Source organism: Rhinatrema bivittatum, chromosome 3 (assembly GCF_901001135.1).
Source record: "Rhinatrema bivittatum chromosome 3, aRhiBiv1.1, whole genome shotgun sequence".
NCBI classification, from domain to species: domain Eukaryota; kingdom Metazoa; phylum Chordata; class Amphibia; order Gymnophiona; family Rhinatrematidae; genus Rhinatrema; species Rhinatrema bivittatum.
In genome coordinates this window covers 13,232,285-13,251,368 of record NC_042617.1, presented here as the reverse complement: position 1 = coordinate 13,251,368, position 19,084 = coordinate 13,232,285, and the positions used below count along the sequence as shown (strand labels likewise).

Below are 19,084 nucleotides of genomic sequence, written 5' to 3'. Positions count from 1 at the left end.
CAGTGGGCACCGAGGCACTGACACCACCGGGGGGGAAACTGAACATGAAAAAAAACCCGAATGCCGAAAACTCTAACTAGGGACAAGGCAATGGACCTGAAGGAAATAAATGCGAAAAATGAATTTTTGCACAATGTAAGCACCAAGATGTTAGAGCTCAATCAACCCGTGAGGCTGAAAGCTCCATGGGAAAAAAGAGACAGTGAAGAGAGACCCTGCATGGATGCAAGGTATAGGGCATGCTCAGTGAAACTTTGACATAAGTTTTCTGCATCGGGCTCCATCTGATGATGTCGCCCATGTGTGAGGATTACCTTCCTGCTTGTCCTCTGAGTACTTCCTGATCTGATGAAGAGTGCACTCTTGAAATGTGTCAAAATTGTATTTAGTCCAACACAAAGGTATCACCTACAGCTTGCTTATTGACCTTTCTTTCTACAAACCCTGGTGGTCATTACAATTCTAAAGTTGTGTGTTACTTTCAATGTCGGGTCATCAAACAACTTCCAAGTTCAGAAAGAGGCTCCATGAAGTTGGAAATCAATTCAAACTTTAATCTGATTGGTTTAAATGTTTTTTCCAGCAGGGGAGAGGGGAGAAAAAAAGAATAAAGTTACAAGATTCTTTTAATATTTTGTTTTCTTAGAATTGTTAAACTAAAACAGCTCTAGGCTACATGTGTAAGTAAATCTAGAACACAAAAGGATTAAATAAGATTTTGTTTGTAAGATGCAACAACTTAAACTTTTCTTTACCTTTTGACAAACTTCACAGAACAGATACTGTGAAGGAACAACCTCCCCTTCAATCATCCTCTGATTTTTTTTTTTTGTGTTTTGAAGTGAACATGGTCATTGATCCAGATGAGCTGTCAGCGTGTAGTGTTAGAGTCTCGCTGGAGTCCAGTCTAAGCTAATCATGCATGTGGCAAGGGGATCGGGGAACATGGACGGCTCCTCCCAGTGTTCATCATGACCAAAAGCTTTTTGCCAGGCCCTCTGAATGTCTTCCCAGGCGGAGTACAGCAATGCTGTGGCAGCTGGCATCTAGGCTTTATTCACTCCTGTTGGCACCAGTTGAGAGAGGATCCTGTCACTAAATAGCTTTGGATGTACTCCTACCAAGGTAGGGAGGAGGCTGGAGCTGGGAAAACTCTGTCGTCATCTCCACAATGTGAACATAAAAAAGAACCAAAAGCGAGCATTTTATAACAATACTCCTTCACTGGTCACGTGCTGCATTTCATCATCGGACACACTCTGGGCACTTTCAGGCTGAAGAGCCCCCTCTCTCTGCTGCAGCAAAGACCTGAAGATGATGACAGGGACTTGTCCAACGCAGCTGAGAGGGGAGGCAGGTCTGATCCAGATCCTATGTTTACCGAGCAGTAATCAGTCCACTCCTTGAAAGAAACTTTCAAACTCAGCTAAAGGCCCAAATCCTTCCTTTCCCCCAGTCCCGCTTTAATGCTAAATCTGATTGTTAATGCTTTATTAAACGCCAAAGAAAGCACTGCTACAGAAACAGACTGGGGACACACTGACCAGAACCCTTTTTTGCCTGCATGAACGTTGTCCAAGAGAGACCATGCACCACGGTATTTGCTACAGTCTGTGCCACTTCCCCCTCGGACAGACTCGAGCTGCAAGCTGTCTCCTCAGACTCCATTTACACCATCTCATCATGCTTCACTTGCACTATCAGTGGGCCTGGCTCTCCCTTTAACCCCTCTGGCTGCATAGAATTGAGGCTGGTTAGCCCTTGCTTTATTTGACTTATCCCATTAATGCCTGGAATTGAGGAGTACAACGTTAAGTTGGCAATGCCTGCCCTCTTCCCTGGTTGTTCCCCAATACTGTTACTGAATTCAGTTTGCTACCAAAATGTCCTTCCCCCCCCCCCCTCCCAATATATATGTATAGCTACAGAAAGGTGGCCTGCAGAGGCCAACCATTGCTACTGTGCTGTGAAATTAGCCTTATTTGATCAGAAATACCTGCACTCTGCAAGTGGCAGACGCGAGCTAATCAGGTTTAGGCTGCTGGAAGTCACTGCATAGGTCTGGTAGTCAGTACAAGGGGCTAACATGGAGCTGGCAAACTCTGATACCAGGCAGAAACGATGCCTTGTAGACGTGGAGGATGGAGTGAATTTCAAAATGAACTTTTTTTCTATACTAAGTTAGCTTCAATTATTTAAAAATAAGAATCTTGTGGTCCTTTCTTGTTGATCTGATAAAAACTGGAAAGATGGGGGTCCCTGATGCTGGTAATATTAAATTCCCATTAGCCAGGCATGCCTGTGAAGACAGGAATGACCAATCAGGACATGGCTGTGTTCTGTACACACCATCAGAGAAAACGCCATCTTAAACGGTTACAGGTTCTCAGTGCAGGAATGGCAGGGCAGCCTCTATAATTTAAGGGTTTTTCTTTCATTTTACTGAATGACATTTTCTATTAGCTAGTTAATGTAACAACAATACAACAGTGAAGAGGCCGCTGGTTCCTGCAAGTAGAAAAACCTTTGGAACTGTTTTGTTATAAATTAACTAGCCGTACTGATAGACACAATTATCAAATTCCTGGTGTCTTTGTTCGACGTGTGGCTGATTAGTAAGGTGCCTACTAGCCACTATGCATTTTAACCATCACCAGCTCCCTAAAACTCCTGGACTTGCATTGTTGGCTATAGAAAAAAAAAAACCTGATTGGCTGTAGCCTGGATCTTGCCCAGTACAGGGAGTCTGGCTGACGTTGTCCTAAATAAGGCTAACATTAGTGAGCTAAGAGAACGAGCAGTGAGGTTCCCAAGTGTGGATCTCAGGAGCAGCCCTCTCCAATGCGCTGGCACGACCTGCCCACTTTCCGGTCCAGTTTCACCATTTTCATAATGGCCTCCTCGCGGCCCCGGCCCATGTGGTCAAACGTGCAGTCGTGTTGTTCCGGGAGACGATGTAACATACAGAACACATAACCTGAAAAGACAAAACACAGCCTAAGATTACAGTGCTCAGAACATGAATGCACATCAGGTCAATACACTGGAGTTTACTTAAATGGGCAAGTGTTATGCTTTTGATTCAGAGAGGCTCCTTAGTCTACTGGACTGAAGCCAATAGCGAGGCTGAAATCGAGGGCTTCAAATTCAGAACAAGAAATGGCCTCTGACTACCATCCACCGAGAGATGGAGAGAGGGGAGGAAGCTGTAGTACTGAATAATCCTGGAAGATACGGCTGCTTCAGCAGGGAACGTGGAAGAATGGTCAGGGAGGCAAAGCTCCCTAATCCTCCAAGGATATCCTTCTCCACATGGTTACCACTTATGACAATTTGTCGTCACAGCCTATGTCCCATTTTGGATAAGTATATTTTATATCTGCTCATATTTTGTATCATTGCTTTTGATGTGATTTTGTACATCAGATTTCTTAATTGTTCAAACACAGATATTTAATAAATGTGCGTATGCACAATGCGCTACACTGCTGTTCATATACAATTATTATTTCCCAATTTTCTTGACTCCTACTGTTTTTTTTCCCCACTCATTTCTAAATTTCTGGGAAATGTATGTCTCTACAATTCCAAACAGGCAATCTTCAACATTTGTGTGACACAGGGAGATGGCTGAGGTGCTTAAAGTCAACCTAAAATGAACTTATTACTACTTTTATAATTCAAAGATGGCAGAAAGTATTTTTAACTTCCTATCATTGTGTAAATATATGATACTATATAACAATACAATAAAAGTTTGCTTACCATAAACGGTGTTCTCTGTAGACAGCAGGATGAATTAGCCATGACATGTGGGGTGAAGCCATCTTCTGAGCATATGTGGGAATTCCCATGTGAGCGTTGCCTCAGGAGACCACTCGGTCGATTTTAGAGCTAAATCTAGCTAGCAGCTGACTCTCCAGGGAGGTGGGCAGGTATTTGGCAAGGCTAATTCATCCTACTGTCTATGGTAAGCAAACTTGTTTTCACCATTGACAAGCAGGGGTTTTTCTTATAAGACCTTTTCTTTCTGCTTTCTAACCCCTTGCAAGCTCTGTCAGCATTATCTCGTCTGCTCCGTTTCAGATTTGGTAAGTTTAATGCATGGATGGGACACTTGTAAATACCTTTAAAACTAGATTGACAGATGTTACCCCCCCCCCCCCCCCCCGGCTAGGTTTCTATGAGATTGTTAGCAATCCTGGGTTGACCATGTGTTTTGTGGGTAAGCTTTACACTTTTTCTCCTTGCAAGGTCATAGAGTTTACATGTTTTAAAAGCTAAATGTATGTTTTTCAGGATATTTACACCATATGTTCTAAGGACACTTACATTATATGTAAGTACATATAAAGTACAGAGAAGGGCAACCAAAATGATAAAGGGGATGGAACAGCTCCCCTATGAAAAAAGGCTGAAGAGGTTAGGGCTGTTCAGCTTGGAGAAGAGACAGCTGAGGGGGGATATGATAGAAGTCTTTAAGATCATGAGAGGTCTTGAACGATTAGAAGTGACTCGGTTATTTATACTTTCAGATAATAGAAGGACTAGGGGGTATTCCATGAAGTTAGCAAGTAGCACATTTAAGACTAATCGGAGAAATTTCTTTTTTACTCAACGCACAATAAAGCTCTGGAATTTGTTGCCAGAGGATGTGGTTAGTGCAGTTAGTGTAGCTGGGTTCAAAAAGGTTTGGATAAGTTCTTGGAGGAGAAGTCCATTAACTGCTATTAATCAAGTTTACTTAGGGAATAAGCAGGCATACTCCTAACACCTCACCTCCCCCCCTATGACTCTGACTTATTTGACTTTCTTCTTGTAATTAGTTATTTTGTAATTAGTTATATTTTTGCCATATAATTTAATCGCTCAGTTTTACTCTTGTATGTTACGACACTTAGTCCTCTGTTATTCAATTTAATTTTATGCGTATTGTTCTGTTTCACTGTAAAGCTTTTTTAGCTGCATTTCGTTTATTGTGAACAGATGAGATGTTCCCAAAGTTCATCAGTATATAAAAAAAACCTATAAATAAATAAACAAACAGCCACTGCTATTAATTGCATCAGTAGCATGGGATCTTCTTAATGTTTGGGTAATTGCCAGGTTCTTGTGGCCTGGATTGGCCACTGTTGGAAACAGGATGCTGGGCTTAATGGACCCTTGGTCTGACCCAGCATGGCAATTTCTTATGTTCTTATATTGTCCTTTATTTCAGATTAAATGCTGTTTCATTGTAACTCAATCTCATTCAAGTTTCCCACAACCTCTGGGTAAGCTGAAGTATAGCTTCTACACAGTTTGTCTGTATCTCAGATATATAGGTCCATTTATGAGACTGTTCTTTTTGATTTTGACTTCTATTATTTTATTAGGCTCCCTCCTGATGCAGTCTTCACAAAACACGGCCTGTGTCAGGGGATCTTTGATTTCTTGATACGAACATTCTGGCTTGATGCTGATACATTGAATATTTTGCTTGTCTAAACATAAAACTTTGAACTAGATGGACATTATGAAATTTTTTATGTCCTTCCTCCTCTTATTGGTTATTGGACAACAGAGTCTAGCCACCAACATAGTTCTCGCTTCATTTTCTGAGAAACCTGAATTTTGGTGGTTAAGGATTGAGACAACTGGTCCCATTGGGATCGGAGACCTCACCGTAGGCTCAATGCACTTTAATGGTGTTGGAGTCCAAAGCGCCAGTGAATGGTACATCAGCCACATCGATGGAGCTAAGACTCAATGCTTTTTCAGTCCTGGATGCATTGGAGGCTTCAAAGAGTGGCGCTGTTTCTCTTAGGTGCTTTTTTCAGTTTGCTTGATCCTGAAGACTTGGCCTTTTCCGCTGAAGGGGGATACTGCTCCAAGTCAGCATCCAAACAACCAGATGAGGCACTGCTCTGGGAAGAGAACAGATTATAGCTCTGAAGATTTATGCAGTTTCTCCATTATTCAGGCCTTGGACTTTTGGGAGCACAGAGATATCTGGCCACAGTGGTAACAATTTGGCTGGTCATGGTTTGGGCTGAGGCAGGGATGGCCATTTTCCTACACTTACCCAATCCTTGAAGCTGCTTACAGTGTGAAGAAAACTATTGATATTTTTTCTCTCTTCTGAGAGAAGAGTACACATCCTAGTGCTGAAGCTCAGATGAAAAAAGACTGAGGGAGCTCACAAAGCAACACTTGTGCAGGAATTCCCACACATGCTCAGTTGAGCAAAAGCTCTATGAGATTAGAAACAAAGGTGCATTCAGAGCAGTCAGATGATGTCACCTAATTCAGTCTTGCTTGTCGATGGAGAACCATTACAATACACAGAAACAGAGAGCGTGATAACAGATAAAAACCAAACAGGCCATCCACATCTCCTACTCAGCTTTATAGTCTCTTCCTCATTATCAATGCAGCAAACTAAAGTCGACCACCCCATTATCACATGTCCTTTGGAAAGAAACTTTTAAAGAACTAATTTTCAAAGCTATATACCCAGGTAAAATGATTCAGCCTTCCTCTGCCTGGCTAAAGTCTACTGTTCTTCCACAGCTCATGTACTTTTAATGGGACTGCAAGGAGGCATATTTCCAGAGTCATTTTTAGGCACATTTAAGCAAATGTACTTTATTCTAATTTTCAACAAAAAGTTACCCATGTACTTTTTTTGAAAACGAGCATAAACTATAGGTGTTTCACCCAAAAGTCAGAATCTGGCCTGCCATTTGTAACATATCTCTGAGAAATTTTTTTATTTTATTTATTTGTGTTTTTCTATACCGGCATTCACGGGAGTACGTATCAATCGCCAATTCAATCAAAAATCGCCAATTCAATTCAAAATGTTCAATCGCCATTCATGGCGCCAAAACCTAGGGTTTGAAACATTTTAAACTTTGCATTTTTACCTCTTTACCCCTCCATTTTGTAAATGTAATGCTGCACTCAAGGATTGTTAAGTGCCCTTACAACCCACACGCAGGCCTCAGAAGAGCACAGCTTAAATGAGAAAATATATGCCTGGCAGTCAAACATCTAGCACAGGGATTTGCAACCTTTCAAAATACAAGAACCATTTAACATTGTTTTTCTTTGTCCAAAATATTTTGAAAGCTGCAACCCTGTCATACAGTGGGACACTTTGTAAATCGGCTTCTCCTCCTATCAATCACACTCTCTTTCAATCCCTTCCCTATCCCCAGCAGTCTCTCCGTCCCTTACCTTTACTAAGTCACTCTCTCAATCACCCCCCTCATCTTGCCCTGAGCTGAAAGGGTAGGGCGAGTAATCAAGTTTAGCTAAATAAATCCTCAGCAGTCCTACTCAATCTGCCTCAGCAAATCTGCTTTTGTATTACCTTGTGTCAGCCAGGGCCAGGTGATTCAACATTATGAGCTGAAGAAAGGACCTTCTTTCTCTGTGGCCAAGGACAGTGCCTCCCCCTTCTGTGGCTCACAGAGCCGAAGACAGCAACTCAGCCCCTTGCGGCCCATGCGTTCTAGTGAAGCTGGCATGCTGCCTCTTCCCTCCCCATGCGTTCTAGTGAAGCTGGCGTGCTGCCTCTTCCCTCCCCATGCGTTCTAGTGAAGCTGGCGTGCTGCCTCTTCCCTCCCCATGCGTTCTAGTGAAGCTGGCGTGCTGCCTCTTCCCTCCCCATGCGTTCTAGTGAAGCTGGCATGCTGCCTCTTCCCTCCGCATGCGTTCTAGTGAAGCTGGCATGCTGCCTCTTCCCTCCCCATGCGTTCTAGTGAAGCTGGCATGCTGCCTCTTCCCTCCCCATGCGTTCTAGTGAAGCTGGCATGCTGCCTCTTCCCTCCCCATGCGTTCTAGTGAAGCTGGCATGCTGTCTCTTCCCTCCCCATGCGTTCTAGTGAAGCTGGCATGCTGTCTCTTCCCTCCCCGTGCGTTCTAGTGAAGCTGGCGTGCTGCCTCTTCCCTCCCCGTGCGTTCTAGTGAAGCTGGCGTGCTGCCTCTTCCCTCCCCGTGCGTTCTAGTGAAGCTGGCATGCTGCCTCTTCCCTCCCCATGCGTTCTAGTGAAGCTGGCGTGCTGCCTCTTCCCTCCCCGTGCTTTCTAGTGAAGCTGGCGTGCTGCCTCTTCCCTCCCCGTGCTTTCTAGTGAAGCTGGCGTGCTGCCTCTTCCCTCCCCATGCGTTCTAGTGAAGCTGGCATGCTGCCTCTTCCCTCCCCATGCGTTCTAGTGAAGCTGGCATGCTGTCTCTTCCCTCCCCATGCGTTCTAGTGAAGCTGGCGTGCTGCCTCTTCCCTCCCCATGCGTTCTAGTGAAGCTGGCATGCTGTCTCTTCCCTCCCCATGCGTTCTAGTGAAGCTGGCGTGCTGCCTCTTCCCTCCCCATGCGTTCTAGTGAAGCTGGCGTGCTGCCTCTTCCCTCCCCATGCGTTCTAGTGAAGCTGGCATGCTGCCTCTTCCCTCCCCATGCATTCAGTGATGTCGGCGTGCTGCCTCTTCCCTCCCCATGCGTTCTAGTGAAGCTGGCATGCTGCCTCTTCCCTCCCCATGCGTTCTAGTGAAGCTGGCATGCTGCCTCTTCCCTCCCCATGCGTTCTAGTGAAGCTGGCATGCTGCCTCTTCCCTCCCCATGCGTTCTAGTGAAGCTGGCATGCTGCCTCTTCCCTCCCCATGCGTTCTAGTGAAGCTGGCATGCTGTCTCTTCCCTCCCCATGCGTTCTAGTGAAGCTGGCATGCTGCCTCTTCCCTCCCCATGCGTTCTAGTGAAGCTGGCATGCTGTCTCTTCCCTCCCCATGCGTTCTAGTGAAGCTGGCATGCTGCCTCTTCCCTCCCCATGCATTCAGTGATGTCGGCGTGCTGTCTTCTGCCTCCCCTGCGTATTCTAACGATGCCTGTATGTTGCCTCCCTCCCTCATGTGGCCATAGATGCTGCCACAGATTTTTTTTGGGGAGGGATATCGGCACAGCACCCACGTGAAGAAGCCTGGGAGCTGCATTTGTGTGCTCAGAGAGCCATATAAGGCTCGGGAGGTAGAAGCTGCCAACCCCTGACATAGCTGCATTCTTTAAAGAAAAAGGTATCAGTATATTGTAAAAGTAAGACACTAACTCCCTATGCTCCCATGCCCCTCCAGCTATATTATAATATGGACTAAGTATTAGGATCCTTGATGGTACTTAAAGGGTCACAATAAGTAAAGAGTCACAATAAGAATTAGAAAAACATGTACATAATAAAAAAAAACAGTATAAAACATTCATCTCCCTCGTTTTTTCTTGTTTTTTGTTCCCCTGATCCCTCTCCCTCCCTAGCCCCCCTTCCCCAATTGGTGGTTATAGTCTTTGATGCATATTCTACAGTCTTTGATCCGTATATCACAATCAGAAATGTATGAAGGACAATAAAAGAAAGGAAGAAACAGCGCTACAATAAGTGAAAGTGTGAGTATGTGTGTGAGTGTATGGATTCCCTTCATGCATAACTAGAGCCCATGACTTGTCCCCAATAAGCCCTCTGATCACACCATAGTTTTTATCTGGATGTGACACTAGTGCCTCTAGCCTGAGGGAGAGAAAGACACCTAAAAGGTATTACAGGCTTGCACATAAAGCATCAAGAGCCAGGGGGGCCAGATAGTTTTGGAATGACTTCCAAACTGTTAACATGTCATGAAAACGTTTAGGAGAATGCATTCTGGCTGAAATTCCTGGGTGAATAGTCTGGTTGGTTCCAGTGTTCCAAGGACAGGGCGGTCGGATGTATCCAGTTTATTAAAATAGATTTCTTGCCCATAAATCCCATTTTCTTAATCAGCAGTACACAATCCAAGATAGCTGCTTCCAAGGATGCCTGGGTCCCAAAAAGCCATGTATTGGAGTCCATCAGAATGGAATAGCCCATCAGCTGAGAGGCGAAATGGCCTACTTGATTCCAAAAGTATTGTATTTTAGGGCAAGACCAAAACATGTGGGTGTAATCTCCCAGGTAGCTGTTACATTTGGAGCAAAGGTCAGAGGGGACTTGCCATGCCTTGTGAGCCCTACAGGGAGTCTAGTAGTAATACCATAAGAATTTAAAGTGTGTTTTGCGGAGGAGAACGTTTTCTGAGATGGAGAGTGTGTCTGAGAAACAGTGACGGAAATAAGTGAGGGATAAATGGAATAATGGCCACTCCTTCCAGTGCTCAAAAAAGGGAGCTAATCCCTTCCACTGGGACTTCGTCCAGAAGGGCTTGACGAAATGTAGAGATGGAGGGCTTCCAGCCATGTTTGGGGGGGAGTCTAAAATGATCCTTCGAAGTAATAGTGAAGAAGACGTCTCACGAAGTGCCTCACCTTGTTGGTCAATGAAATGTCTGACCTGTAGGTAGGCATAGAAATGCTGTTTAGGTATGTGAAATGTTTCTTGGAGGTTTTGAAAACTGAGCAGATGATGAGTAAGGGGAGAGAACATTGGATAGAAATATATCAGCCCCTTCAACCTCCAAATATTAAAGACAGATCTCTAGTCCCGGGGGAAATAATGGATTGCTGCTAAATTGCAGAAGGGGTGACATGGAGGAAGGATGACCCACCTGCTTACACAAACTGAACCAAGCCTTTCTGCCGGCTTCTATTAAGACCTGGGATTTTAAACTGGTCAATATTTCCTGTGCGGGGGATTGGATAGTATAGTTGAGGGAGCAGATTCCGTACCAGTGTGTGAGCTGAGTATATGGAAGGAAGTCCGATGAGTTGATTATAATGTCCCTTACCCAATGTAACATGCAGGCTAAATTATATTGTGTGAGGTTCGGGCACCCTAGACCTCCTTGGACCAGTGGTCTGTATAGTATCCGCAACGGGAGTTGGGCCTGCTTGCCCTTCCAGAGGAAAAGTCAGAGGAGTTTGTCAAGAACCTTATGATCTTTTTTAGACATCCACAACAGGACCACTTGAATATACAGCCATTTGGGGACTATCATTTGATATAGGTGTATTTTTCCCCAAAGAGATAATGGTAGGTGGCTCTAGTTGGACAACACTTTTGATGTAGTTTCTACAAGGGGAGAAATATTTTTGGAATATAAACTATCCAAGGAGGTCAATATTCGAATTCCTAGATATTTCATGGCTCCAGATACCCATTTTAACGGAAATGGTCCTGGCCAATGTTGTTGTATGGTGCCACATACATCTAGCGCTTCTGACTTTTTCTGATTTATTTTTAAGCCCGCAAAGTTGCCAAAAGCCTGTTGGAGGTCTAGTAATAAAGGAAGGGATATAAAGGGGCATGACAGAAAGATTAAGATGTCGTCCGTGAAGGCCGCAACTTTAAAAGGATGGGGCTCTTGGGAAAATCCATTGATTGTCTTAGAAAGTAATATTTTCCTTATTAGGGGGTCTATTGTATTTTATTTATATTCTATTTGTATTCTATTTAGGATAGAATACAAAATTCTTTCCATACTACATAAAATAATGTACGAAAAACAAATAAACTGGCTAAGCTCATCCATAAAACTGCATTCTCCAAACAGAAACCTCAGATCAGCAAATAAAGGACTACTAAAGATTCCACCTGCTCACTCTAAACAACTCACCTCAACTCAAAAAAGAGCAATTTCACTAGGAAGCCCTAAACTCTGGAACACCCTCCCAACTGAACTCCGAACACAAGAAAATTTAAAAACTTTAAAAAAAGATCTAAAAACCTAGATGTTTACCAAAGCCTACCAACTCACCCAATGATTAACTCACCACCCCCCTCACATTGTAACTAAACAAAATTGTTGAACCAATATAAGAAAATAATATCTATGTAAAAAATTATAATATCTATGTTAACAACCATTTGAACTAACATTTTGAAATCTGTTAAACATCGAAACTTTGTAAACCGTTGTGATGGCGAAACTGGACGGTATATAAAACTCGACAAATAAATAAATATTGACAAAATATATAATAAGGGGAAAAGGGGACACCCCTGCCTGACCCCTCGCTTTATTATTACCGGGTTCGATTTGCAACCATTTGCTATGATGAGTATGTGGATTTTGGTAGAGTAGGGCGATATAAGATAAGATATTTCCCTGAAAATCAAATCTTCGCAGAACCGAGAATAAATATGGCCAAGAGACCCTGTCGAAAGCTTTTTCTAAGTCGAATCCTATGGCTATCACTGGAATTTGGTGTTTTTGACAGGTGTGCATAGCTGAGAGTAGCGTTATAATGTGTGAGCTTCCCGCCTGTCCCTTAACAAAGCCTTTCTGTGGGTGACAGATGAGACCGTCCAAAATAGAGCTAAGTCTGTTTGCCAGGGTTTTAGCTAATATTTTACAATCACAATTTAGCAAAGATATGGGTCGGCATGATGCCGGATTTTGAAGGTCTTTATCGGGTTTAGCCAAGATAGCGATATGGGCTGTACTGAAACTTGACGGAAAGGAGCCGAGGGTTTGGGCACTCGTGAAATAAATCTGTCATAGGGGCGGTGACAAAGAATTTAAGTATTTTATAGTAATCATAAGAGAGCCCATCTAGTCCTGGAGATTTTCCGGGCTTACTCTCATAAATGTCTTTAAGAATTTCAAATGTCTACAAAGGGTGGTTCAGAAAGGACAGTTGGTCCTCAGACAGTGTTGGTAATGTCAGGTCTTTAAAAAACTCTTCTTCTTCCCTCGTCCCACCTGTTACATCATCTGTGTATAGGGACTCATAGAACTGTTTAAAGGCCTCACAAATTATTTCTTTGAGGATACGAGTTCACCAGAGGGTAACTTCATGCGGTCAATAATAGTTTTCTCCTGTGCTACTCATACTGCATTTGCAATGAATTTCCCTGTCTTGTTTCCGTATCTGAAAAAACTATGTTCGGATACTTGCAGGGTATGTTGGGCCCCAGGATGAAAGTATGCGTTGAGATCTTCTAGCATCGAAGGGTGTTTCTGTTTGTTTTCTTGGGTGGGGGAGCGAATGAGTTAGTCCTTGGCCTTACGTAAAGTGGATTCTAAATGGAGTATGGTTTTATTGAGACTTTTTTCCCTCCTACTTACAAAGGCAATAATTTCGCCTCTCATCACAGCTTTTCCAGTCTCCCAAAATAATTGAGGATTGGAGGCATGTTGCTGATCATGAAACATAAATTCTTCCCATTTGCTTTTCAAAAAAGTTTGAAATTCAGGGTCAGAGCTCAGGTAGCTTGGGCATTTCTAGGTATTCCAGGTATTAGGAGAGCCGCCTCTAGAGGCATTATGGCTCAGCTCAACCCAGGTGGAGTGGCCAGAGATTATTTGTTGTCCAATTTCAGCATGGGAAATATTTGGGAAAGTGTGCAGGGAGACCAAAATATAGTCAATTCTAGATAAAGAGGTATGGGCTCTAGAGACATGGGTAAAGTCTTTCTCACCCGGGTGTAGGACTCTCCACACATCAATCAATCCTAACTGTTGGCTGAGGAAAATTGAACCCTTCTGCTTAAGAGTGGTCCCCCTTTCTTTGGGCGGGTATTTGTCAATAGAGGGATCCGCCGCCCAGTTAAAATCTCCCATCAGAAATAAATCCCCTTGGGAGTTGGATATTAAAAAGTTAGAAATCTGAGAAAAAAAAGTGTGGGAGTATTCGTTGGCGGCATAAATATTGCAGATAGACACTTGCCATTCGTTTAATAATCCCTTAATGAAAATATATCGGCCCTCTTGGTCAGGAGATACTTGAAGTATTTTAAAATTTAACTTTTTATGGACTAGGATGATCACCCCTCCCTTCTTATTCTTGGCTGGCGAGAAGTGGCAGGTACCCACCCAGTCACTATGCAACTTTGCACTTTCCACTGCCAAGAGGTGGGTTTCCTGGAGACAGGCTGTCAAGGCTCCACTTCTCTTTAGCTGTTGTAGAATCTTTTTCCTTTTTATGGGTTTTCCAACCCGTTAACATTCCAAGAGAAAAGCCGTATTTTATCCATACTCTGAAGTGGAAAACAGTTGTGTAAGTTCCGGTGCTATAGCTCAGTAGGCCAGTGGGGCCCTCAGCCGACTCCACTGTTTTTGCTGAGATGAAATCTTGAATAGGACCCCAGTCTGCATTATAACCCATCGTGTAGTGCCATACAGTTGGGGAACCATCCTGCTGATAGCCCAACAATCTAGGGAGATACATAAGCCGAGTATCATGCAAGTAACATATAGAATATGCAAAGCCATAGAACATGTACCCCCTCCCTCCCCCCTCCCCACCACAATGCTCCCCATAATATACAGAGAAATGGAGTCATGTGAATGCTGTGGTCGGGTGCCACACCCTACCAGTAAGGATGGTGTATAGATGGTGTACCAGCTGTCATGGTACACGTAGATAATGACATAGGAAAGTGCAGGAGGAAGTTCCTAGAGACTAAATTTACGCTCTTAGGTAGGAAACTGAAATCCAGAACCTCCAGGGTTGCATTCTCAGAAATGTTCACTATTCCATGTGCAGGACCCCAGAGACTGAGCTACAGAGTTTCAATGTATGGATGAGAAGATGGTGCAGGAAAGAGGGTTTTAGCTTTGTTAGGAACTGGGGAACATTCTAGGGAAAGGGGAGCCTATTCTTATGGGACAGGCTTTACCTTAACCAAAGTAGAACCAGACTGCTGGCACTATTTTTTGAAAAGGAGATAGAGCAGCTTTTAAAACCGACCTTGGGGGAAAGCAGACAGTGGCTCAGCAGTGCATGGTTCCAAAATATTAGCAAACTGAATAAGTGAGAATGTCCTTATAGAGAGGTTATTCTAAAAGCTGAAAACCCCAGATGTACTTAAAATATGGAGCACATAGATAAAAATGAGACCAAACTGCCTGTATCATCTGATAATAAGCAGATTGTGGGTACATATAAAAACGCAAATACCAACAAAACTAGTTTAAAATGTCTGTATGGAAATGTCAAAATTCTGAAAAATAAGACTGAACAGTTAGAATGCAAAGGAAGATATAGTCGTAATTGGCATCTCAGTGACCTGATGGAAGGAGGATAACTAATGCGACACTGTGATACAAGGGTACAAATTATATCAACATGACAAGGCAGATAAAATTAGTGGACGGGTGGCACTATATGTTAAACGATGGCATAGAGTTAAACAGGATAGAAATTTTGCAGGAAACAAACTACAGTCTTGAATTCTTATGGATAAAATTCCAAGGTTAAAAGGGAAGAGTATAGTAGGGGGGATATTTTACCGCCTACCTGGCCAGGATGAAGAAACAGACTGTAAAATTCTAACAGAGATTAGACTGGCTAGTAAAATGAGCAACATAATAATAATAATGGGAGACTTCAATTACCCATGTATTGATTGGGTAAATGTTACATCAGGGCATGCAAGGGAGGTAAATTTCCTAGATGTCATCAATGACTGCTTCATGCAGCAGTTGGTCATAGAACCAACGTGTGGGGGAGCTGAACTATATTAGATCTTTCAGTGGAACGCAGGACCTGGTGCAAGAGATAAAAGTGGTGAATCCGCTTGGCAACAATGATCATAATTGTAATACAATCTGACAGTCTAATATGAAGGAAAACTACTGCAGTAACATTTAATTATAAAAAGGGAGACTGAAATTAAGGTAATGTAGTTTTTTTCCAACAAAAGGAGCAATCCAAAAGATTAAAATTTTGTAGGAGGCATGGAAGCTGGTTAGAATTACCATCCTTGAGGCCTAGGCAAAATGTATTCCAAGTATTAAAAAAGGTTGATTGCTAAATTGGTTTAATAGTGAGAGGAAAGAGGCCATTAAAGCCCAAAGGGCATCATTCAAAAAATGGAAAGCAGATCCAAATAAGGAAAACAAAACAGAAGAGCATAAGCAATAGCAAGATAGACACAAAAAAGTAATTATGCAGGTTAACAGAGAATTTGAAAAGAAACTTGCCAGAGGTACAAATTAAATCTTTTTCAAGTACATCTGAAGCAAACAGCCTGTGAGAGAGTCAGTTGGGCCCCTATATGACCAAGGGGGAAAAGGGGTGGTCAGAGAGGACAAGGTAATAGCAGAAAAACTAAATTAATTCTTTTCCTCTATATTTACTGAGGAGGATGTTGGGATCATACCCACACCGGAAACATTTTTGATGGTGATGATTCTGAGCAACTAGATGAAATCATTGTCAAACTGGAAGATGTAATAATTCAGACTGACAGTGTGGAATCTGAATAGAGAATGGCCCCCTACTCTGGAGGGCTACTGAGGGTCGTAAGATCTCCAGGCAGGCCAGATAATAGTGTGTCATGCAGTGGAACAAGTTTTATGTTAGATTAGTGTTGTTTTCTGCATTAATCTAAATCTTATGACTTGGTGTTGTAATTAGCTTTCTAGAACCAGGGGTAAATTTAGATTAGAACCTGGGACACAATCATAGCGGAGTTGCAAGGCTATCGTTTTATAAGAATGAAGAAATGTCACGAGTTGCCTTTACAAGATGGAGGCTTAAGTGGTACTGGTCTTAGACTAAGATGGTGGACAGAGGGGTGTGCTAAGGCTTGATAAGTTGATGAATCAGTATATGATTGGGTTTGGGGATTATAGTCCTGACCCTTGATTGGCTCTAGGGTACAGCAACTGATATAAGGATATGACTGAGGGAAATGTGTAATCAAATTGTAACCTGTTGGTTTGGTTCTGTATGATTCCCATGATAAGTGGGAATTATATTATTATCTGTCTGGGCTGGTAACGTGGTGGATCGCGCCCAAATGAAGATAGCTCCAACCATCAAAGTTTTGATGGTTTTAGAGGTGTGAGGGAGGTGGTGTAGTGCTCCCATATGATATTAGTAAGTGGTGGAGCCTTTGAGATATAGATAACTTCGACAGCTATAGGGTTGGGGATTTTAGATGTTTGGTGTTTTAGTGGGTGGGGAGTGTGTGTGATATGAATGTATGAGTGTTTGGAGGGGAGTTTTAAGTCAGTGCTGCTATGGTGGGATGGTAATGCTGGTATAATGTCCATGAGGTTGCACATGTCTCTGTATCACTGATGTAATTATGGATATATTTATGCTTTAGTGTGTATGTATTTCTAGTGATATATGTTTGAAATACATTGATAAATATGCTCTGGAAAATGATGTTCATTGATTAATTGATGTATTAAAAATTTATAGAGTAATACTATTGGATCGCCTATGTATGTGTGTGTTGGGCTGGTAATAGACAGAGCAGCTTTGAGATTGCTAGAAAATAAGAACATACGAATTGCCATACTGGGTCAGACCAAGGGTCCATCAAGCCCAGTATCCTGTTTCCAACAATGGCCAATCCAAGTCACAAGTACTTGGAATGTACCCAAACATTAAATAAATCTCAAGCTACTATTGCTTATTAATTAATAGCAGTTTATGGATTCTTCCTCTAGGAACTTATCCAAACCTTTTTTAAACCCAGTTACGCTAACTGCTGTAACCACATCTTCTGGCAATGAATTCCAGAGCTTAACTATATGCTGAGTGTAAAAGAATTTTCTTCCATTCGTTTTAAATGAGCTACTTGGAAAAGAGATGACAGAGAAGGGATATGATTGCAATGTATAAAATCACGAGCAGGGTGGAACGGGTAAATAGGGAGCAGTTATTTACCTTTCAAACAATAGGGCTAGGGGATACCCCATGAAACTGACAATTGGCAGATTTAAAGGAAATCATAGGAAGTATTGTCGTCACTCAGCGCACAATGAAGCTGTGGAATCTGTTGCCGGAGGACGAAGTAAAGGCAACTAACATAGCGGGGTTCAAAAGAAGACTGGATAAGCTCCATAAATAGTTATTAGCCAGGTGGACTTGGAAAAGCCGGCATTTATCTCTGGGAATGAGATACAAGAAAGAGCGCAATTGTCAGGGGATCTGCTGGATACTTGTGACCGGGCCTGGCCACTGTCAGAGACAGAATTTATTTATTTATTTATTTATTTTTAATTTTTATATACCGGAATTCCTGTATACAATACAAATCAGTCCGGTTTACATGGAACGAATGCAGGGCTCGATGGACTTTGGTCTGAGCTGGCATGGCACTTCTTACTGGAACATGCTGGAAGGATGTAAACATGAATCATGGTAATCATTTAATCCATGCAGCAAGATATACCACTGCTATATTATGGAAATAAGCTCCCAAATGTTTTGTGCTGGAAAATAACAGGTATTCAAAAATCACATTAATTGAACAATTAACTTTTCTCCTCACTGGTGTCCTTGATATTTATGACAAGGTGTGGAATAAACCCTGGTCTTATTTTAATAGCGATTCTAGGCAGATACCAGGTTCAGCTGCTGCAGAAAGGCTGATGGGGACCATCGCCTGTCTGTATGAAATGGATAATCTGAGCTGCCTGTCAAGTTAAACTAAATATTGTATTCAACAAAAATCCCCAAACATGCCTTAACTAAGGAAATCTCACTAATTACGGCTACAGGGAAGACGCACAAAGTCCTCGTCCCCCCATTCACTATTCTAAGGGAGCTTCCTTCAGCAGGGCCCTAAGTATAAGAAGGTGCCCGACGGCCAACTCCAAACCATCGTAGTGCTTTACAGCAAACTCACACACACACACAATAAAATTCAAATCCCAAACCAAAGCAAATTTTAAAAAGCAAAATCACAAACAGAGCTACAAATATCCAGGGATGTTATTCCCTCACCTTAGATCTCCTGCCCAGTGACTGCAGCCACATCCTCAGTGGGGAGCCAAGCACCAGGGCTCTGCCGTCCTGAATACAGCAAGCAGTCCCGGCTCTCCCATACCCCCACCCCAGGGGCTGTGAGCACTACCTCTGTGACCAGCCAACGGACAGAAGCTCTGACCCAGGAATCAAACCCAGGTCCTTTATATATCAGCATTGCCACTGATCTGCCCCAACTATTTTTATTTTTAAACAATGAAAATTCTCCCATTTGTCTCACTCTTGCTAGATCTAGAAAGATATGAACTACAGACCTCCCTTTCATTTTAACCAAAGGATCATACCTTTATCTGACAAACATATATACATATGCATATATCTCTCTCTGAATATGCATGTCCTAGGTTTTGCAGCAATTTGATGCCTGCTTCCTGTGCTGTGACAGCACACTGCCTCCATCTTGGTTATGTGGC

At 42.7% G+C, this 19,084-nt stretch overlaps 1 protein-coding gene across 4 annotated transcripts in view; it reads right to left on the bottom strand.

Moving 5' to 3' along the window:
* Positions 1 to 528: 528 nt before the first annotated feature.
* ZFAND3 (zinc finger AN1-type containing 3) overlaps positions 529 to 19,084 on the bottom strand; it is a 558,612-nt gene continuing 540,056 nt past the window's right edge. For all 4 annotated transcript variants that reach the window (XM_029592911.1, XM_029592912.1, XM_029592913.1 and 1 more), the window contains one exon: positions 529 to 2,977. In XM_029592911.1, the coding sequence (XP_029448771.1) occupies positions 2,823 to 2,977 (155 nt within the window). In that variant the 3' untranslated portion in view covers positions 529 to 2,822. The remainder of the gene's footprint in view (positions 2,978 to 19,084) is intronic.